Raw genomic sequence first — 23,639 nt, forward strand, 5'->3', positions numbered from 1 at the left:
ATATCAGCGCACACTCGGCTGCAGAGTGAAAATCTCATTCTGGCCTTCTACTATCCAAAGCCGGCCGGAGTGGTCGAGTGGTTCTAGGCGCTTCAGTCTGGAACCGCGAACCACCAGGGTCGCAGGTTAGAATCCTGCCTCGGGCATGGATGTGTGTGATGTCCTTAGATTAGTTAGGTTTAAGTAGTTCTAAGTTCTAGGGGACTGATGACCTTAGATGTTAAGTCCCATAGTGCTCAGAGCCATTTGAACCATCCTAAAAACACGGCCATTACTGGAAAGGAGGCAGAACCAGCTTTCATCAGAAAACACAACAGACCTCCACCCTTCCCTCCCATGAGATCCCGCTTGATTGCACTGAAGTCGCAGACGGAGGTGGTTTGGGGTCAGTGGAATGCACGCTATGGGCCGTCTGGTTCGGAGTTGTCCTTGAAGTATCCGATCTGTAACATTTGATTGTGTCACTGTGGTGCCAACTGTCTCTCAAATTGCAGCTGCAGATGTAGTACAATGTGCCACAGGTATCTGCCAAACGCGATGGTCTTTTCACTTGGTAGTGCCACGTTTGGAGCCCGGTCTTCTTGCGACTGTACGTTTGCGTGGCCACCGCTGTCAGCAGTAATGTACAATGACTATATTCCTGTTCCGTCTATCTGCAACATCGCAGAAGGAAATCCAACTTCTCGTAGCGCTACTTCACGACCTCGTTCAAACTCTTTGAGGTGTTCGTAATGGCCGGTCGCGGTGGCCGTGCGGTTCTAGGCACTTCAGTCCGGAACCGTGAGACTGCTACGGTCGCAGGTTCGAATCCTGCTTCGGGCATGGATGTGTGTGATGTCCTTAAGTTAGGTAGGTTTAAGTAGTTCTAAGTTCTAGGGGACTGATGACCTCAGATGTTAAGTCCCATAGTGCGCAGAGCCATTTGAACCATTTGTTCGTAATGGCGTCTTTGTCACCTCAAACGCATTCTCAACTAACATCAACTGACCACGTCCAGTCTCAAAAGTAAACAACGCTCACGACGGTTACAGCATGCATTTGAAAAAGGGTTCAAATGGCTCTGAGCACTATGGGACTTAACATCTGAGGTCATCAATCCCCTAGAACTTAGTACTACTTAAACCTAACTAACCTAAGAACATCACACACATCCATGCGCGAGGCAGGATTCGAACCTGCGACCGTAGCGGTCTCGTGGTTCCAGACTGTAGCGTCTAGAACCGCTCGGCCTATGCATTTGAAGCAAATCTGATTTGCATCCTCATACTGACACTACTAACGCTTCTCTTAGGTGACTATAACGAAAATTGAATAGACATCTTTCAGATGTCGAAAGACACCTACTAACTTTCGTTTATGTAACCCAACTCTTCCTCGGTGTTGCGAGTTTTTTGCATTAGTGTACATACTGTGTACTTGGTATCTCCATATGATACCCAAAACATTTTATGTGTATTTTATCATCCTTATGGGTAAGGTAGGCAACTTTTACATTTATAGCCGTAAACAAAAGCATCTGGCGACGAAAAATATATTCATCTATTGACACAATATCTCAGTGGGATACAGTCGACTTCCCCCCTCCCCCGCCCACATCACCACCGTGCTCTTCCTCTGAAACATCCTCTGAAACAAGGTATAACGTTGACTGCAGTGATCATACTGCGGTGGAGCAAGAGTTCTTGCATGTATGATGAAACTACACACAAGTAATATTGCTGGCTAATTTAGCTGTGAATTCGCAAGTCGCTAATTAGTTTACGTTAACATTGTAGTCGAAGTAAGTTGGGTGATGCTGAGGGAATTAGATTAGGAAATGGGACACTTAAAGTAGTAAAGGAGTTTTGCTATTTGGAGAGCAAAATAACTGATGATGGTCGAAGTAGAGAGGATATAAAATGTAGACTGGCAATGGCAAGGAAAACGTTTCTGAAGAAGAGAAATTTGTTAACGTAGGGTATAGATTTGTCAGGAAGCCATTTCTGAAAGTATTTGTATGGAGTGTAGCCATGTATGGAAGTGAAACACGGACGATAAATAGTTTGGACAAGAAGAGAATAGAAGCTTTCGAAATGTGGTTCTACAGAAGAATGCTGAAGATTAGATGGGTAGATCACATAACTAATGAGGAGGTATTGAATAGAGTTGGGGAGAAGAGGAGTTTGTGGCACAACTTGACAAGAAGAAGGGACCGGTTGGTAGGACATGTTCTGAGGCATCAAGAGATCACAAATTTAGTACTGGAGGGCAGCGTGAAGGGTAAAAATCGTAGAGGGAGACCAAGAGATGAATACACTAAGCAGATTCAGAAGGATGTAGGTTGCGGTAAGTAATGCGAGATGAAGAAGCTTGCACAGGACAGGGTAGCATGGAGAGCTGCATCAAACCAGTCTCAGCACTGAAGACCACAACAACAACATAACATTCCGCATCATTCAAGATAGAAGTTCTTTTTATTTTAATTTTTTAAACGCAGTTTCTCGCTTTTCTCTGTCAGCTTTCTTTCTAATCACGATAACTACAATTTCAACATGAACGTATCGTAAGGTAGAATCATAATTTACCCATATATGTCTTCCTGCGAAAATATTTTAGATTGTGGTACATTTGCGAGATAAATGTTTTAGGTCGATATACAACACATCAGAGGACGCCTTGAAGTGGAATGGCCAATTCTGAAACTGCTAGACGTGCTGTTTGCATATGACCTTAATACCAGGTCTCCATTGTATTCGATTTTTGGAGAGTCGGACAAACGCACAGTCAAAAATAATTATTATGGTTCGATTGTTCATTGGTGGAAAGTTCCACTGCTCTTCAGTGCTACGTACCACAACGGTCCCTTCGTTGCTACGCACTCCCAGTTCTTTGAACGGGCCGTAAGAACCACTGTTGCAGCATTGGTACAATACTTACAATGAATGTTTAAATTTAAGGTCAGTGTCTATGAAATGTATGTAGTTGTATGTGTTAAGTAAGCGTTATTACTGCTTCTTTTCTAGGATATCTTAGCTCTAGACCGAAGCTCTAGAAGCGTGTTACTAACAAGTATTGAAGCTCTAAAGAAATTTAATTTTGCAGCAGAACAGCATAGAAGGTGCTGAAACGTTTCTGACAGACTAAAAATATAAATTTGTGCCTTCTGGCAGACTGTCTTCTTCGTGGACCTCATGGTCTAGGAGCAAAGTATGGCTATAAGATATCAATAACATTTACAACATATTTTTACGTCGCACAAAATCTACCTTAACCAGTCCAACGTTGTCTGAGAAGCCATAATAAATTGAGATTGGGCATTTTGTGGTTTGAGTCAAGCATGAAAGTTCGGAGAAGGATATTTTAATTCTTCTTACGGTATGTTTTAAGGGAGAATATAAGAATGTAACAAGAAGAGAGACTGTAGAAATCATTTTGGCGCATAGAGTGGAAGCGTGTGTTGGCAACAGCGACGCAGCCGTTGTGAGGGGATCGACCGGCTTAGCGGTAATGGAGAGGTTTAGGCCGTGTGCCGACACCGGATTTAGCACTCAGATGACTTTCCTCTCAACACAGTAATAAAAATTACACCGCGGGAACACTTATCACTGTATGGTAATACATTCTTTTTCCAATTCTGCTTTAAGTGTGTGACCTCATTACGGAAATAACTATGCAAAAAGTATGGCTAGGACAGTAAGTGCTTTCCTGCTCTCATTCGGCGTAATCGTTTGTTAATTATAGATTATGAACAGCATTAATTCGTTTTACATGTATCTGAGTTTGATTTATAAAGGCTTGAAAATTCCCTTCACTCACCTCTATCCTCTTGCAACGACGTAACATTCAAAGTGTGAACTTCATTAAATTAAGCAGGAGAGGCTCAATTCTTCTTCAGACCTCATACTATCATTTATTTACATATCCCCGATGCAGTGAGAGATACACTATCTCAGTTTATCAGAATATGGAACGACTATCCATTAACAGTTTTCATGACGATGGAGCTCGACGAAGGATTAGTCCCCTTTGCATTAACTGTAATAATTTGTCCCCCCTGCTTTGCACGTTATGCATTATCCATACGTTCTAGTGAGGACAATATTGTGAAATACAACTGAACTTACTTCTAATCCCTACAATTACATTGCTTCCAATGTCTCTTGTATTTGAGAGCCTTCCAGTCTTCACAGTAGCGTTGTAATTACCATTGCTATAGATGATCTACTGATTGTTGTTGATCTGTTGGTTCAAATATAAAATGTAGGCTTGTTAATGTGCTTCAGAAGCCTTTGTGTAATAAATTATTGTATATCTGTATTTGTATACGAGTATACCTGACTTTCGTATGGCAAGGGCCATTTCAGATAGTTACGACAATTTAGAGACAACAGTAAAGTGTAAAATAGATTACATGATACCAGAATTATTAAGTTAATTAATTACTCTGAGGTACTGACGCAAAGCCGTCTTTGATGTAGAATGCACGTCGTATTTTGTTGTTAATTTTACTTGTATCCTCCTTAAATGTTTCTGATATTAATGAAAAGATAATTTCTGACAGGGGTCTTCCATTGTTACAGGGACCGAGTGTTCCGGCTAAATCTCAGCAATATCAGCCACTCCAGCTGCGAGGTGAGTTCTGATTTAGGAGACTAAGTGGTTTTTTACCGAACATTGTTACATCGGATCTGCCCACATTTATACTCGTGTTAGTGCGTGGTATTGGATATTTTGTATCCCACTACGAATTAACACATAGATTCAAGACCAATGTAACTTCCCATGTTCACAACGTCATCTAAACACGATGAAACTGAGATGTTAGCCGAGTTTCAAACGAAGTCTCCTAATTTAAAAGAACACTTGCGAAAATTATAGTTAGTATGAAACATTGTGCCAGACGTTTTGAAACATTGCTTTAGGTGTTAAGTTAAATGCTCGTTATCTTTCTACCTTCGTCATCAGATAACGCTGAACAACGTAGAATCCTTAAAGCTTACTTCATGCCTTCATTCCTTCTACCTTTATTCCGACATCTGTTCTTCTGCACTACTTCTTCCTATTGTCCTTTAAATGAAGAACTTACAAATTTAAATAGCTCTAGACAGGTGACTGTAAGCCGGAAGACAGGACGTCGTTTTTGCATTCATGGCTCCGGAAAGTAAACCTAATTTGATACAGTTTCTTGGCGTTACGTTGTCGGATGTTCATATGTGTTCGTGTTACCGCGAATACTGTCAGACCGCAGTTATCCTTTAGCATTTGCTGTGGCTATACTTGGTCAGTCAGTCTAACGCAAACGCCTGGATTACTTACTCGGATCGGTGTTAACGGCATAATATCGTTTAGAGGGGCTTCACACACTATTTCTTGAAACTTTCTGATAGGTCAAATTGTGTGAAATCCAGAGATTTGAAACCAGCGCCATTCTTCTCTGAAGTAATGCTGTTACCGACTAAGCAGCCCACGTACATCTCACAACCTACCTTCACTCCTTCATTTCTACGATTGCTATTTCGGAGAAGGGGGGGGGGGAGGGGGGAGAGAGCTGTGTTCTGCGTCTGCGATTTTTGATACGTAGGTACTGACAAAAGCCGTGTGGGCGGCTCGTGAGTATCTACAGGGTGTTTCAAAAATGACCGGTATATTTGAAACGGCAATAGAAACTAAACGAGCTGCGATAGAAATACACCGTTTGTTGCAATATGCTTGGGACAACAGTACATTTTCAGGCGGACAAACTTTCGAAATTACAGAAGTTACAATTTTCAACAACAGATGGCGCTGCGGTCTGGGAAACTCTATAGTACGATATTTTCCACACATCCACCATGCGTAGCAATAATATGGCGTAGTCTCTGAATGAAATTACCCGAAACCTTTGACAACGTGTCTGGCGGAATGGCTTCACATGCAGATGAGATGTACTGCTTCAGCTGTTCAATTGTTTCTGGATTCTGGCGGTACACCTGGTCTTTCAAGTGTCCCCACAGAAAGAAGTCACAAGGGTTCATGTCTGGCGAATAGGGAGGCCAATCCAAGCCGCCTCCTGTATGTTTCGGATAGCCCAAAGCAATCACACGATCATCGAAATATTCATTCAGGAAATTAAAGACGTCGGCCGTGCGATGTGGCCGGGCACCATCTTGCATAAACTACGAAGTGGTCGCAGTGTCGTCTAAGGCGGTTTGTACCGCCACAAATTCACGAAGAATGTCCAGATAGCGTGATGCAGTAATCGTTTCGGATCTGAAAAATGGGCCAATGATTCCTTTGGAAGAAATGGCGGCCCAGACCAGTACTTTTTGAGGATGCAGGGACGATGGGACTGCAACATGGGGCTTTTCGGTCACCCATATGCGCCAGTTCTGTTTATTGACGAAGCCGCCCAGGTAAAAATAAGCTTCGTCAGTAAACCAAATGCTGCCCACATGCATATCGCCGTCATCAATCCTGTGCACTATATCGTTAGCGAATGTCTCTCGTGCAGCAATGGTAGCGGCGCTGAGGGCTTGCCGCGTTTGAATTTTGTATGGATAGAGGTGTAAACTCTGGCGCATGAGACGATACGTGGACGTTGGCGTCATTTGGACCACAGCTGCAACACGGCGAACGGTAACCCGAGGCCGCTGTTGGATCACCTGCTGCACTAGCTGCGCGTTGCCCTCTGTGGTTGCCGTACGCGGTCGCCCTACCTTTCCAGCACGTTCATCCGTCACGTTCCCAGTCCGTTGAAATTTTTCAAACAGATCCTTTATTGTATCGCTTTTCGGTCCTTTGGTCACATTAAACCTCCGTTGAAAACTTCGTCTTGTTGCAACAACACTGTGTTCTAGGCGGTGGAATTCCAACACCAGAAAAATCCTCTGTTCTAAGGAATAAACCATGTTGTCTACAGCACACTTGCACGTTGTGAACAGCACACGCTTACAGCAGAAAGACGACGTACAGAATGGCGCACCCACAGACTGCGTTGTCTTCTATATCTTTCACATCACTTGCAGCGCCATCTGTTGTTGAAAATTGTAACTACTGTAATTTCGAAAGTTTGTCCGCCTGAAAATGTACTGTTGTCCCAAGCATATTGCAACAAACGGTGAATTTCTATCGCTGCTCGTTTAGTTTTTATTGCCGTTTCAAATATACCGGTCATTTTTGAAACACCCTGTAGATGGATAACTTAATCGACCAGCGCGCTTTCCGTGATAGGCAAACTTCATGGTTCAACTTTGTGGACTCGTAGGCAACACGCGGTTTTAATCTGCCAGGATATTCAAAGCGTAAACTCCGTTGCATAGCAAAGAAAAATTATTTGGCGTTACAGTACACAACAGATCAACAAGTAATATCTAAAGGAGATTCGAGTGTGACGGAATAGTTCGGCAATACCGAATACCTCGTCTCTTCTCTCTGTCACTGTTGCGACATGTGATGTCTCCCACGTTGCTCTATCAGTTGTGTCGACAGCTTGTCAGCATTGATTTCCTTGCTGTTCAAGAAACGTTGTGTTTCAGTCTTGTAAACTTTCGGCAAGTAAATTTTCAAAATTTTTTATCAAATGCCGGCCGCTGTGACGGAGCTGTTCTAGGCGCTTCAGTCCGGACTCGCGCTGCTGCTACGGTCGCAGATTCGAATCCTGCCTCGAGCATGGATGTGTGTGATTTCCTTAGGTTAGTGAGGTTTAAGTAGTTCTCAGTCTAGGGGACCGATGACCGCAGATGTTAAGTCCCATAGTGCTCAGAACCATTTGAACCATTTTTTTTGTATCAAATATTAGATGAGTGTCAGTTATAACTGCTGTAAAACATATTCCACGAGTATTAGTTTATTATGCACTGGCCCTTTTTTAATTGGCTACTTTTTGTTTATCAAGAGAATGGATATTCTTCTAAGTTAGTTTTCCGGATTATACGGAACATCTTCTGTTCTGATGCAACAGTTCTTTGTTTTTCTAAGTGTTGTTATGCACCTGCTCCTTGTCTATCCAGAACTGTTTGCCTACGCTTGGAGAGATCACTGAAGAAGAATGTGTTCCATAGTGGAAGTAAAGCCGGGACATCATCTGCATTAAACTGTTCTCCAAAGAAAAGTCACTCACACTTCGAACTAAGAGTTAAACAACATCCTAAAGGAAACAAAGATTCTAAGAAATCACAAACCTCCCAATAAAAAAAGAAACTGAACATCTTCAAGAAATTGCAGTTTACTTGTAAGGATGACTCGAATGGCCACCACGAGTCTTTCCATTTTGATGCACCGTCTTAAAGTGACTTGGCACGATCTGCTGTTCCGGAAGACAACGATGCTGATCGTCCTTCTACGCTGACAAATTTTTCGAAGATGGGAGGGGCATAGGATCAATGTTTGGTCACCTCTTTATTGGCCCTCACTGATTACACTGGGGTACAGAAAGGTAATTATAAGGTTCAGTCAAGAGCAAACGAGAAAGATGGAAAAAAGTAAGTAAACTGTTAGTGTTTCAAACGTAATCGCCATCACTGTAAATACACAACTGACTGTTAAAACTGCTACACTAAGAAGAAAAGCAGATGATAAACGGGTATTCATTTGACAAATATATTGTACTTGAACTGACATGTAATCACATTTTCACGCAATTTGGGAGCATAGATCCTGAGAAATCAGTGCCCAGAACAACCACCTCTGGCCGTAATAGCGGCCTTGATACGCCTGGGCATTGAGTCAAACAGAGCTTGGGTGGCGTGTACAGGTACAGCTGCCCATGCAGCTTCATCATTATACCACAGTTCCTCAAGACTAGTGACTGGCATATTGTGACGAGCCAGTTGCTCGACCTCCATTGACCTGACATTTTCAATTGGTGAGAGATCTGGAGAATGTGTGGCCAAGGCAGCAGTCGAACATTTTCTGTATTCAGAAAGGCCCGTACAGGACCTGCAACATGCGGTCGTGCATTATCCTGCTGAAATGTAGGGTTTCGCAGGGATCGAATGAACGGGTGGAGCCACGGACCGTGACACATCTGAAATGTAACGTCCACTGTTCAAAGTACCGTCAGTGCGAACAAGAGGTGACCGAGACATGTAACCAATGGCACCCCATACCATCACGCCGGGTGATACATCAGTATGGCGATGACGAATACACGCTTCGAATGTGCGTTCACCGCGATGTCGCCAAACACGGATGCGACCATCATGATGCTGTAAACAGAACCTGGATTCATCCGAAAAGATGACGTTTTGCCATTCGTGCACCCATGTTCGTCGTTGAGTGCACCATCGCAGGCGCTGTCTGTGATGCAGTGTCAAGGGTAACCGCAGCCATGGTCTCCGAGCAGATAGTCCATGCTGCTGCAAACGTCGTCGAACTGTTCGTGCAGATGGTTGTTGTCTTGCAAACGTCCCCATCTGTTGACTCAGGAATCGAGACGTGGCTGCACGATCCGTCACAGCCATGCGGATAAGATGCCTGTCATCTCGACTGTTAGTGATACGAGGTCGTTGGGATCCAGCACGGCGTTCCGTATTACCCTCCTGAACCCACCGATTCCATATTCTGCTAACAGTCATTGGATCTCGAGGAACGCGAGCAGCAATGTCGCGATACGATAAACCGCAATCGCGATAAGCTACAATCCGCTTTTCTCCTCCTTACACGAGGCATCACAACAACGTTTTACCAGGCAACGCCGGTCAGCTGCTGTTTGTGTATGGGAAAGCGGTTGGAAACCTTCCTCATGTCAGCTCGTTGTAAGTGTCGCCACCGGCGCCAACCTTGTGTGAATGCTCTGAAAAGCTAATCATTTGCAAATCACAGCATCTTCTTTCTGTCGGTTAAATTTCGCGTCTGTAGCACGTCATGTTCGTGGTGTAGCAATTTTAAGGGGCAGTAGCATACATTTCTCGCACTGTGTGACAAAACGGTCTTTGCCTCATGGAAAAATGTTTGCGGCTGCCTACGGAATCGTGACCGTGCACAGGAATGCATTTCTTCGTCCGCAGCAAACCGACGGCCACGAATGGGCACGCCACCACGTTGCCAAGGTTGCTTCTAGTACGCGACAGAAGTCTCGTCGGGAAGCCCTTACACGTCCTCCATACACTTCCAATCTCTCCCCATTCCATTTCCATATTTCTGGAGACCTGAAAAAAAAGACCTTTATGCCAGTCGATTTGCTCGTAACAATGTCGTGCACACTGGGTACAAACATGGTTCCGGAGGCAATAGCAGACATTTTTCCATGAAGGTATCGGAACGCCTTGTCTAGCAGTGCGACAAATGCACTAACAATTATAGCGGTTACTTTTGAAACAATAAATAGTTTACTTACTTTTTTCACCTGCCTTGTTTTCATTTGCCTGAACATAATACATCGGTGATTTCTGCAAATGAAATAAGCCAAGTCTCTTAATAAACTGCGAAAATGAGTTCTGGGTTGTATTACACATAATATATTGTTCGAGTCTATTTGTATTTTGTGTTTTGACAAATGTTGTTTGTTTCATACAGAGCGTCTCTCCTAAGAGTCGTCAGGGCCATTTTCTGTGGTGTTTCGGCAGAAATATGTAATTTCGTTTCTGCAATTGTAGCCAGAAGGAGCCCAAACAGATGCTGCTTATCACGGCTTTAATGCGACACCCAGTGTCAAAAAAAAAAGCGTCGGTTTATGTGCCTTTACAAACAAAATTATTTTTAAAACAATTTTACGTGCCCATTCAGTTGGGCGTCCCAGATTAATCTACTGCGTTATTCGTTTTATCGATACGTATTAAAAGCGACAGTAAAGCATGTACATAACAAATACTCTAGCAGCGACTAAATAACCCTATTGCCTGTCCGTGTCAGTCAGCACGGGCCAGTCACTCCCGTAGTACTGGTTATTCTTCCTGTTTTTGCCCCTCTTAATACTTACCGATAGAACGAGTAATCCACTTGACTGATTTGAGTCTACTCTAAGAAATAGGCACATAAAAGTTCGATTCTTGGCCGTAACAGGCAACAAACCGACATTTCCATCTACACTGGGCGTCGCATGAAAGATATGATGAGCAGTTTTTGTTTAGCTCATTCCATTGCAAAACAGAAGTTGTAAATTGCTGAAACACCAAAGAATATGCACCTGACGGCTTTTAGGGCAGACACCCAGTATTTTTACAGCCATCTATTCCATATTACCCGAGGATTTCATGATGTTACCCTCCGCTTTGCACTTTTTTTATTTCCTTCCTTGTTAGCGATTTTTGTAAATTACTTTATAAATATATACAGGGTGGTCCATTCATAGCGACCGGCTCAAATATCTTACGAAATAAGCATCAAACGAAAAAACTACAAAGAACGAAACTCGTCTAGCTTGAAGAGGGAAACCAGGTGGCGCTATGGTAGGCCCGCTAGATAGCGCTGTCATAGGTCAAACGAATATCAACTGCGTTTTTTTTTTTAATTGGAACCTACATTTTTTATATTCGTTTAGTACGTAAATAAATATGAATGTTTTAGTTGGACCACTTTTTTCGCTTTGTGATAGATGGCGCTGTAATAGTCACAAACGTGTAAGTACATGGTGTCACCTAACATTCCGCCAGTGCGGACGGTATTTGCTTCGTGATACATTATCCGTGTTAAAATGGAACGTTTACCAATTGCGGGAAAGGTCGATATCGTGTTGATGTATAGCTATTGTGATCAAAATGCCAAACGGGCGTGTGCTATGTATGCTGCTCGGCATCCTGGATGACATCATCCAAGTGTCCGGACCATTTGCCGGATAGTTACGTTATTTAAGGAAACAAGAGGTGTTCGGCCACATGTGAAACGTCAACCACGACCGGCAACAAATGATGATGCCCAAGTACGTGTTTTAGCTGCTGTCGCGGCTAATTCGCACTTCAGTAGCAGACAAATTGCACGAGAATCGGGAATCTCAAAAACGTCGGTGTTGAGAATGCTTTATCAACATCGACTGCACCCGTACCATATTTCTATGCACCAGGAATTGCACGGCGATGACTTTGAATGTCGTGGACAGTTCTGCCACTGGGCGCAAAAGAACTTACGGGACGATGACAGTTTTTTATGCACGCGTTCTATCTAGCGACGAAGCATCATTCACCAACAGCGGTAACGTAAACCGGTATAATATGCACTACTGGGCAACAGAAAATCCACTATGGCCGCGACAAGTGGAACATCAGCGTCCTTGGCGGGTTAATGTATGGTGCGGCATTATGGGAGGAAGGATAATTGGCCCCCATTTTATCGATGACAATTTAAGCAATTTGAGAGGTGCAATGTATACTGATTTCCTACGTAATGTTCTACCGATGTTACTACAAGATGTTCCACTGCATGACAGAATGGCGATGTACTTCCAACATGATGGATGTCCGGCACATAGCTCGCGTGTGGTTGAAGCGGTACCGAATAGCATATTTCATGACAGGTGGATTGGTCGTCGAAGCACCATACCATGACCCGCACGTTCACCGGATCTGACTTTCCCGGATTTCTTTCCGTGGGAAAAGTTGAAGGAAATTTGCTATCGTGATCTACCGACAACGCCTGACAACATGCGTCAGCGCATTGTCAATGCATGTGCGAACATTTCGGAAGCGAACTACACGCTGTTGAGAGGAATGTCGTTAGACGTATTGCCAAATGCATTGAGGTTAGCGTACATCATTTTGAGCATTTATTGCATTAATGTGGTATTTATAGGTATTCACGCTGTAACAGCATGTGTTCTCAGAAATGGTAAGTTCACAAAGGTAAATGTATCACACTGGAACAACCGAGATAAAATGTTCAAACTTACCTACGTACTGTAGTTTAATTTAAGAAACCTACCTGTTAGCAACTGTTCGTCTAAAATGGTGAGCGATATGTTTGTTACTATTACAGCACCATCTATCACAAAGCAAAAAAAGTGGTCCAACTAAAACATTCATAGTTCTTTACGTACTACACGAATATGTAATAAAAGGTGGGGGTTCCTATTTTAAAAAATGCAGTTGTTATCCGTTTGACCTACGGCAGCGCCATCTAGCGGGCCAACCATAGCTCCATCTGGTTTCCCCCTTCAAGCTAGACAAGTTTCGTTCTTTGTAGTTTTTTCGTTTGACGCTTATTTCGTGAGATATTTGGCCCGGCCATGATCAATGGACCACCCTGTATAATGTACCACAATACGTTGGAGGCCTGTATGTCTTAGGTTAGGCCATTTTAACCAATGTAGTGATAAATTATGCTCACAAATGTAAGTAATGTTCTGTAATACCCGAACCTCGTATGAAACGCATTGGTTAATTTTGAGAAGGCTACTGACCATCAGAGTCTCCACCAGCTTTAAATTAAGTTGACAGCATTCATTTAGTATGACGGCATGTTAACTATAACTGTAAAGAAACTTTAATACCACAGCCTCTTAACACGTTTCGCTGCTGTCAGATTTACCGTGACAAAGACTCTGTAAAGAGAAACGGGACACGAATTACGGTCAGGTCTAAAACAAATGCGTTCTCCGAACGCACTGGCCGTTCCCATTGTGTATGGGTTATTACCATTACTAACGGGCTGTGCACGAAGTCGTTAAACAGAGTGGCCTCGTTAGCAGGCGGCCACACCGAGTAGTTTCGCCTCAGACGGCGCCGTTGCGCACACCTCTCAGCGCTGAAGTGCTGACGCGCCGAGCGGCGACATAATGTACGGTAAACAGAGAGCCGCCGGGATGCGGTCTACCTGTTGGCGGGAAGAGGGCGCCGCGGCTTTCCGATCCTGTAGCGCTTTATTAGCCGAAGGAACTGTTAACTGCTGCCTCGTCCTCTTTCCTTGTAATTACCTACCCCCAAGGTGAGAGTAGTGTTCCTGCGCTCTTCTGGAAGACATTTAATTTTCCCCTCGATGACCTGCGTTAGCCCTTACAAGGGGAGGAGGTAGTGAACTGCTTCGTTCATCGCTCGAAGCAATAATTGGAAACAACGATAATGGCCGACGTAAACATGTCGTTCGTGGGTACAAATTCAGAATGTACAATGGGCCACAACAAGGGGTTTTGAAGCAAATTTTAATAAAGTAACAGAAAATTACATACTGTTAAAACGTGAAGTACAGTTAATGGGAAGACTTTGGTAACTACCCATTATTCTATGATTTGTAAGGCCATATTTTCACCAATGCAGGACTTGGGCGTACATACTGATAAGAATTTAAAGTGGAAGAAGGCTGTCACTGCTTAAACCATTCCATTTTGTACTTTGCGTCATAGTAAGGGTCTGAGAGAAACAAATTACTGATTTTACACGCTTTTCTTATACTCATTCAATAATGCCATTATAATGTGAGCTGCCGGTATAAAGCGACATATTTTTCTATTACATTTTCGTAAAAATATGTCAGCGCACACTGTTCATTTTTGTTAATTCAAAAATGGTTCAAATGTCTCTTAGCGCTATGGGACTTAACTTCTGAGGTCATCAGTCCCCTAGAACTTAGAACTACTTAAACCTAACTAACCTAAGGACATCACACACACCCATGCCCGAGGCAGGATTCGAACCTGCGACCGTAGCGGTCGCGCGGTTCCAGACTCTAGCGCCTAGAACCGCTCGACCACCCAGGCCGGCTTGTGTTAATTACTTAGTTTGAGATTACTAATACTAAAAACAATGTAACGCATATTTTCAAGCTCTTGTTTTCTGAAGATTATTGGTTTCAAATCAGGCTTTAAAACTGATGTATCGTCGAATGCAAAATGCGTACGCACATCTTAAACACAACAAGATAACACAGGAAACTGATTACCGTAAGTACGACAGTACAGTGTAGTGTGCGTTATCGCATAGCATTTTAAAGCTAAAGCTTAAAATGGAAAAACTAAACAACGCTGTCTTTGCTGTTTCTGTAGAAAAATAGAAAATTAAATTCCAATATGAGTTACTGTTTCAGATAACAGGAGTGAAGCAGAAGTGTATTCGATATTGATGTTCTGTGTTAGGTATTTTCAATGTGATAGATGCCGAACATCACTTTTACACAATATTTCAAAGAGAAACATAGCAGAAAGTGTACACCTTTGTTTCATTTTTGCGTAGAATGCTGTCTTTTCATTTGGTGCTGTTGATTAATTTTTCTAATACAGTAACTGGAACGAAGTTGTGTCAGTCATGAGCAGTATGCTATACAGCACGTAACAGTCAATTTTAAACTTGCGCAAAATTTTATCTCATTCATTATCCAAGACCGTGCTCGATTTTATCGACCAACTTACAGTGTTGCTACTTCTTTCTTCGCTTATTACAGGTTTTTAAATTTTGCTGACATTTTATTGCTGTACGTAGTGCATAAACATAAGAAAAATTCCTCTTCAGTTGCACTCCCCAAATACTGTATTGTATGTATTGTAGGTGTATTGTATTTCAGCTACTTTTTGAAGTGTTAACTCTGTGGCAGCTTGAAATTTACAGATAAGGCATTTTTATCAAAAAACTCGGTTTGTTTGGGTATCGCCTATAACGACCGTCAACCGTCGATTCCTTCTATATGTTTGTAACGGATTTCTACTGTATAAAGATGTTGATGATTACAACACTAGACTGTGCGGCTGGTCCCGGCGGAGGTTCGAGTCCTTCCTCGGGCATGGGTGTGTGTGTTTGTCCTTAGGATAATTTAGGTTAAGTAGTGTGTAAGCTTAGGGACTGATGACCTTAGGAGTTAAGTCTCACAAGATTTCACACATTACAAAACTAGAGCAATAAATAACCACCATTACTCTTCGTTGCAAGCGTATTGAATAATGGTACTATAAAATACGTGATCACTTACCAAACGATTTAAAACCTCTGACACACACAGCAGAGCGTTGGCGATAGACTAGATTACTCTCTGTATTCCGTAGAAGAATATAAATTGGAGTATATGTATTGCTTCAGAAATGGATGCAACCGTCATTAAACTACATAATTGTCACCATTACAAAAACCTGTCTATAAATTGTTACTCGTTTTTAATTCGGTCATCAACAATGGGATTGGTTTGATGCAATTCTCCGGCTTCCCAGCAATGCATTTCGTTACCACATATCATCAAGGGTCTGCCTTATATCTGGGCTTCTGTGCTAATACTTCCCTGAGTCGTTGCAGAGTGCCATCGTTATTTACTATGTCACACATACAGAGCTGTGATTTTCATAAACCTTGTTCTGATCCCAAGATTTATTCTTTATGATACCCTGTGTATTTTTGCGTTTAGCTTCTTCGTGTTTCCCTACCTCTGCGATAGCTAAATCTACTAGTCTCATCAACCTCCGCCATGCGCCGTAAGGTGGATCACGAAGTATGCATGTAGATGTAGATGTAGATTCAGAAGGGTCTTTACTGCAAGTGTAATACTTAGCCATCCACAATTTTCACCTGTTGCGTACACCTCTACATTGCCGGCCGCGGTGGCCGAGCGGCTCTAGGCGCTTCAGTCCGGAACCGCTACGGTCGCAGGTTCGAATCCTGCCTCGGGCATGGATGTGCGTGATGTCCTTAGGCTAGTTAGGTTTAAGTAGTTCTAAGTTCTTGGGGACTGATGACCTCAGATATTAAGTTCCATAGTGCTCGGAACCATTTGAACCATTTTTTGAACACCTCTATACTAATTTTCCTTCATATAAACACGAACGTACGTTGGTAAGTAATGAGATGAAAATTTCGTGTAACGATAATAAGTTGAATGAAGTGGAAAGGATTGTTGTCTTCTTCTTTTGTTTCTACATCTACATCGATATTCCGCAATCCACAGTACGGTGCGTGGCGAAGAGTACCTTCTACCACTACTTGTCATTTCCCCTCCAGTTCCACTCGCTAATAGAGCGAGGCAAAAACGAATGACCGTCCGCATCCGCATGAACCCTAATTTCTCGTATCCTTTCTCCGTGATCCTTACGCGCGATGTTACTTACGGCAGTAGAATCGTTCGACAGTCAACTGCAAATGCGCGTTTTCTAAATTTTCTCAATAGTGTTTTTCGAAAAGAACGTCGTGACGAGACTCTGCCAGCAACGCATGTCCGGATTCCAGCTACCTTTTCTTGTTGTAGTCCTTCAGGAAGCATCTGTGTCCAAACTTCTTGACACACATTGTCCTGAGTCCATCTCACCACCACTCGTAATGCCGTCATTGCGCTTCAAGAAATTGTTTGGGCGATGGTGCTCCCATGTCCTTCCTGAGAATTATTCGACCTTTCTTGAAGTCCTGACCATCCTCGTGCACGTTCTCTGAGCATGTTGTGTTGCGACCTCCATGTAGAAAGAACCTCTAATGATAGAACAACCTGATAGCCTCTCTCACACGTTCAACTGTAGGAATGAGTTTTCTGTACTGAAAATTCTATAAACATGCTCCCATAAGGAAGATGTTTTAATCAACCCACAGGCATTAAATACTTCAGTGTCAGTTCGATAGTGTTCGGCGAATGCGATAATGCTTTAACACTTTCTGTCTGCGTCATGTATAAATAATCCGACAAGTTTTCGCCGATTTGGTTTAGGACTGTGCGGTGTTGCTACATTGCCACCAATCGTGCCATAATTTTTACTTATAGATATTATATCTTCTTCCAGTTACAATATATTAATTTCCATTCGCTTGGAGATGCAGATTTCTACAGCGTGAGAAGGAAAATATAAGACTAGCCTGCATATTAAAATTTTTTGTCAAGTGAATTGCTGAAAGTAGGTGTTCTTGATTCAATTTCTTATGCTTATTCTAGAAATAACTACCGTTTTTACCTATCAGGTCAGATTTTTACAGAAAATAAGAAGTTATATTTTGACAATTTTCTCTTCTGAGCGCACAAATATATTCAAACACCATTTCACACAAGCTGAGTTTTTAATCAAAACACATTTAAAAAATAAAATAAATTTTTTAAAAACTCGTCAGAACTTTCCTAATTTGTTTCTTGACTAGCTTGTATAAAATCAGGAAGTCAACAGTATTACATAAATTTTTAAACTTTCTCTTCTTTCACTTCCGTGCAGATCCTTGTATTTGACGACTACCCTCTTCAGCATCCAACAGTGGTTGGAAAACATAGCAGCTGCCCAGTCCCGCTGGTACCTCCTCTCAATACCTCGGTGAAAACGTTCACTCTGCTCTTCAATATAATGTCTCAAATTCCTGGAATGTAGTCGACATGTGAGTGTCGAAAGTGGACTTTCACACTCATTTAACAACCCACCTTCTTGAAATTTTGCAACTCCATAGCACGCTCTCAGTAACTGACCGGAAGGCGGTCATGCACCTTCCTCTCTTTTCTTCATTGTCTTCTCAGGATCTCCATCCTTCGTCAGTTTCTTTACTAAAAAAAAAAAAGTAAAAAAAAAACCTCGATGCAGGTTCCATCCCTTCTTTTGTCCACAATCTTAACCAGATTTCATTTTAAAATAAGCATGGTAAGCTTTTTACTCAAAGTCTGTTTAGCCAAAATGTAATACAAAATATTTAGATTCTTCACACAGGTGTCTCTTGACATAGTAGTAACTATCAACAGTAGGAGAAGTGTTTTATTAATACTGTCTTAAGTATACATTAAAAGCAACGGTGGTAACATTAAGAGTGCAACGGGAATTCCACTGTTAAATGCAGAGGAGAGAGAGCAGATACGTGGAAAGAATACATTGAAAGCCTCTATGAGGATGAAGATTTGTCTGATGTGATAGAAGAAGAAACAGGACTCGATTTAGAAGAGATAGGGGATCCAGTATTAGAATCGGAATTTAAAAGAGCTTTGGAGGACTTACGGTCAAATAAGGCAGAAGGGATAGATAACATTCCATCTGCATTTGTAAAACCATTGGGGGAAGTGGCAACAAAACGACTATTCACGTTGGTGTGTAGAATATATGAGTCTGGCGAAATACCATCTGACTTTCGGAAAAGCATCATCCACACAATTCCGAAGACGTCAAGAGCTGACAAGTGCGAGAATTATCGCACAATCAGCTTAACAGCTCATGCATCGAAGCTGCTTACAAGAATAATATACAGAAGAATGGAAAAGAAAATTGAGAATGCGCTACGTGACGATCAGTTTGGCTTTAGGAAAAGTAAAGGGACGAGAGAGGCAATTCTGACGTTACGGCTAATAATGGAAGCAAGGCTAAAGAAAAATCAAGACACTTTCATAGGATTTGTCGACCTGGAAAAAGCGTTCGACAATATAAAATGGTGCAAGCTGTTCGAGATTCTGAAAAAAGTAGGGGTAAGCTATAGGGAGAGACGGGTCATATACAATATGTACAACAACCAAGAGGGAATAATAAGAATAGACGATCAAGAACGAAGTGCTCGTATTAAGAAGGGTGTAATACAAGACTGTAGCCTTTCTCCCCTACTCTTCAATCTGTACATCGAGGAAGCAATGATGGAAGTAAAAGAAAGGTTCAGGAGTGGAACTAAAATACAAGGTGAAAGAATATCAATGATACGATTCGCTGATGACATTGCTATCCTGAGTGAAAGTGAAGAAGAATTAAATGATCTGCTGAACGTAATGAACAGTCTAATGAGTACACAGTATGGTTTTAGAATAAATCGGAGAAAGACGAAGGTAATGAGAAGTAGTAGAAATGAGAACAGCGAGAAACTTAACATCAGGATTGATGGTCACGAAGTCAATGAAGTTAAGGAATTCTGCTACCTAGGCAGTAAAATAACCAATGACGGACGGAGCAAGGAGGACATCAAAAGCAGATTCGCTATGGCAAAAAAGGCATTTCTGGCCAAGAGAAGTCTACTAATATCAAATACCGGCCTTAATTTGAGGAAGAAATTTCTGAGGATGTACGTCTGGAGTACAGCATTGTATGGTAGTGAAACATGGACTGTGGGAAAACCGGAACAGAAGAGAATCGAAGCATTTGAGATGTGGTGCTATAGACGAATGTTGAAAATTAGGTGGACTGATGAGGTAAGGAATGAGGAGGTTCTACGCAGAATCGGAGAGGAAAGGAATATGTGGAAAACACTGATAAGGAGAAGGGAGAGGATGATAGGACATCTGCTAAGACATGAGGGAATGACTTCCATGGTACTAGAGGGAGCTGTAGAGGGGAAAAACTATAAAGGAAGAAAGAGATTGGGATACGTCAAGCAAATAATTGAGGACGTAGGTTGCAAGTGCTACTCTGAGATGAAGAGGTTAGCACAGGAAAGGAATTCGTGGCGGGCCGCATCAAACCAGTCAGTAGACTGATGACCAAAAAAAAAAAAAAAAAGGTATAAAGGGCCGTACTGAGAAATTTGCCTCCAACAATACGCATAACCTACTGGCACGGCAATATTCTTTGAAGTCAGATTGCGGCGAAACTGTCCGTGATAGGAAAAAACTGAAAACGGATTTGGAATCAGCGTAATGAGTTGAGGTAGTATTACATATAAGTTTTCATGCATCTGGCACAATGCAGACTAGTGACAATAGAATACGTAGAGCAGGGATGATAACTCCAACAAACTTCGAGTCTAACTGTCGCCAATAGACTTCATTACATCTCCCGCTCAGAGGCACAGAATTTCTATATCCAGTTCTAGAAAATACGAGATAAAATTCTTTCCTCACGTACAATAAACTGTAGCTTTCCCAAAAACCATTACTTTCTGTTTAAAATTGGTTTGTAGACTTTCTCTGACTTTGCAGCATGTAACAAACAATACATAACTTGATAAAAATAATGGTCCTTATCTCAATAAATCATTACACGAATTTCCATTAAAACATAACTCGATGTGAATAATCGATACCAAATCTCCATAAACTTAAACTTTTGTTCTTTCGGAGTTAAAGTGACAAATTCTCAACATCACATTAATAGCTGACTCCAATTCTGTTACCATAAAGTTTCAAAATTACAACGGAAGTCTCTTGGAAGGAACAGCAAAATATGTGACAGTTGTTCTGAGGGACCACAGCCTTCGGCAGCCTTTTGTCCAGATATTCGACAGTGCCTTCCGTTTTTAGAGGCGTTCAGTTAGTCGTTATATTAAAAGAGAATAATATAATTTCTGGTATCACGAAAGTCGCATATATATAGTGAGAAACATAATAAACAGTTGATGACGTACGTCAAACGAACATTATGTAGGCGGTTGCGAAATCACAACAATCGCTTTTAAGGCAGTTCTGGCATTCAATATAACTCACCGTGTGTGCTGCAGCATGCTGATGATATAACTGAGTTCATCAATAACTCGAAAATAAATGTAACTTTTTCGTGCCTAAGAACGAATATGAACTTTTGTATGATGGCCCTTCTTTTTCAGTATGTAACATTACTACTCGTCAGAAAATACTTTTATAATTTCGAAGCCATAAATACCACTGGTCTGTCGTCCAGTTCATAATTCATGAGGTACATAATTTCGTTTCATCCATTGCACGAAGTATCAATATACATCAATTTAAAAAAGGGCGAAAATAATTCGACAGTTATCTTGTTGACACGATAGGAGGAAAACAGCCAGGTGCAAGTGAGATTCACGCTCCGCAAGTTCCGTAGAAACTTAAGTATACGGATAGTTCACGCATCCCGGGAATAGAAAATGACAGCGATTCTCGCCTGTTATTGATTTTGATACTGACAACATATTGATCCCGGGAATTCGGAAACTTTCGAGACTGCTCTGATTTTAATTCTGGATTTTTTCTGTAATTTCGCATTTGCTATTGTGGTTTTGCATTTATTTCATTAATTTTGAAGCTATATTAATATGCTATGCTAACAGGCAATTGCAGATCCAGAATTGGTGGAAGTCTGCAGAGAGGAAATAGGTACAGCATGCCATAGAGCTACTGTTGTTACCCGAATGTCGATTTCCTATGTGGAATAATTGAATGGATATTTTATGGGGCGTCGGAACCTCATCACAAATGATGGAACTGCAGTCCTGCAGCATTACCAGTGTTACATTGCTCTGAATCATTACAGTTGCTGTAGGTGTCGTAGCCGTAGACAGCCAGAGAATGTTTGCGCGTAGACTGAGCAATCTGTGGGGAATCTGCGATGCTACCTCCGGTATGGCGTGGTTGTCGGGCGGCCTTACGTGTATCGCCGCTATATGGCGAAGGCACGTTTTCACAGCGGCAAGGATCTACATTTACATCTACATCCGTACTCCGCAAGCCACCTGACGGTGTGTGGTGGAGGGTGCCATGATTACCTCTATCGGTTCTCCCTTCTATTCCAGTCTCGTATTGTTCGTGGAAAGAAAGATTGTCGGTATGCCTCTGTGTGGGCTCTAATCTCTCTGATTTTAATCTCATGGTCTCTTCGCGAGATATACATAGGAGGGAGCAATATACTGCTTGACTCCTCAGTGAAGGTATGTTCTCGAAACTTCAACAAGAGCCCGTACCGAGCTACTGAGCGTATCACTTGCAGAGTCTTCCACTGGAGTTTATCTATAATCTCCGTAACGCTTTCGCGATTACTAAATTATCCTGTAACGAAGCGCGCTGCTCTCTGTTGGATCTTCTCTATCTCTTCTATCAACACTATCTGTACGGATCCCACACCTGTGAACAGTATTCAAGCAGTGGGCGAACAAGTGTACTGTAACTTACTTCCATCGTTTTCGGTCTGCGTTTCTTAGGATTCTTCCAATGAATCTCAGTCTCGCATCTGCTTTAACGACGATTAATTTTACATGGTCATTCCATTTTAAATCACTCCTAATGCCTACTCCCAGATAATTTATGGAATTAAGTGCTTCCAGTTGCTGAACTGCTATATTGTAGCTAAATGATAAAAGATCTTTCTTTCTATGTATTCGCAGCACATTACACTTGTCTAAATTGAGATTCAGTTGCCATTCCCTGCACCATGCGTCAATTCGTTGTAGATCCTCCAGCATTTCAGTACAATTTTGCATTGTTACAACCTCTCGATATACCACAGCATCATCCGCAAAAAGCCTCAGCGAACTTCCGATGTTATCCACAAGGTCATTTATATATATTTTGAATAGCAACGGTCCTACTACACTCCCCTGCGGCACACCTGAAATCACTCTTACTTCGGATACTTCTCTCCATTGAGAATGGCATGCTGCGTTCTGTTATCTAGGAACTGTTCAGTCCAATCACATATTGGTCTGATAGTCCATATTCTCTTACTATGTTCATTAAACGACTGTAGGGAACTGTATCAAACGCCTTGCGGAAGTCAAGAAACACGGCATCTACCTGGGAACCCGTGTCTGTGGCCCTCTCACTAGCTCAGCCCGTTAGCAGAAAATTTTTGTGAATTATGTACCGAAACCTTCCTTGTGATTCACTCTAACTGGTACTGAAAACCAGATCAAAATCCATACAGTAAATTCTGACATTTTCGACGGATTATGAATGTAATATAAGTTTGAAATGGGGGAAACATATTTATGTCATAGAATTATGAAGTGACAGATTTCGGATATTTTTACGTACCGGTACTTGTACTGGGAAACATCGCCGAATTCCATGATTGCAGGTTAAAGGTTTCGTTGAATGTATTTGTGAGTATAAAACATCAGACATGATTGCTTTGACTTAGAAGCTTAAATTGTTTGCACTGCCGGGGGGACCGTAGTACTTAGTACACTGATGAGCCAGAATATTAAGACCACGTGCCTAATAGCCGGTATGTCCACCTTTGTCAC

The 23,639-nt window shown here is 42.0% G+C and overlaps 1 protein-coding gene across 1 annotated transcript in view; it reads left to right on the plus strand.

Moving 5' to 3' along the window:
• LOC124805152 (semaphorin-2A-like) overlaps window positions 1-23,639 on the plus strand; it is a 715,094-nt gene that overhangs the window by 541,000 nt on the left and 150,455 nt on the right. Inside the window, exon 3 of the mRNA XM_047265622.1 lies at window positions 4,560-4,611. Within this exon, the coding sequence (XP_047121578.1) occupies window positions 4,560-4,611 (52 nt within the window). The remainder of the gene's footprint in view (window positions 1-4,559; window positions 4,612-23,639) is intronic.

This window comes from Schistocerca piceifrons, chromosome 7 (genome assembly GCF_021461385.2).
Source record: "Schistocerca piceifrons isolate TAMUIC-IGC-003096 chromosome 7, iqSchPice1.1, whole genome shotgun sequence".
In the NCBI taxonomy this organism is placed as follows: Eukaryota; Metazoa; Arthropoda; class Insecta; order Orthoptera; family Acrididae; genus Schistocerca; species Schistocerca piceifrons.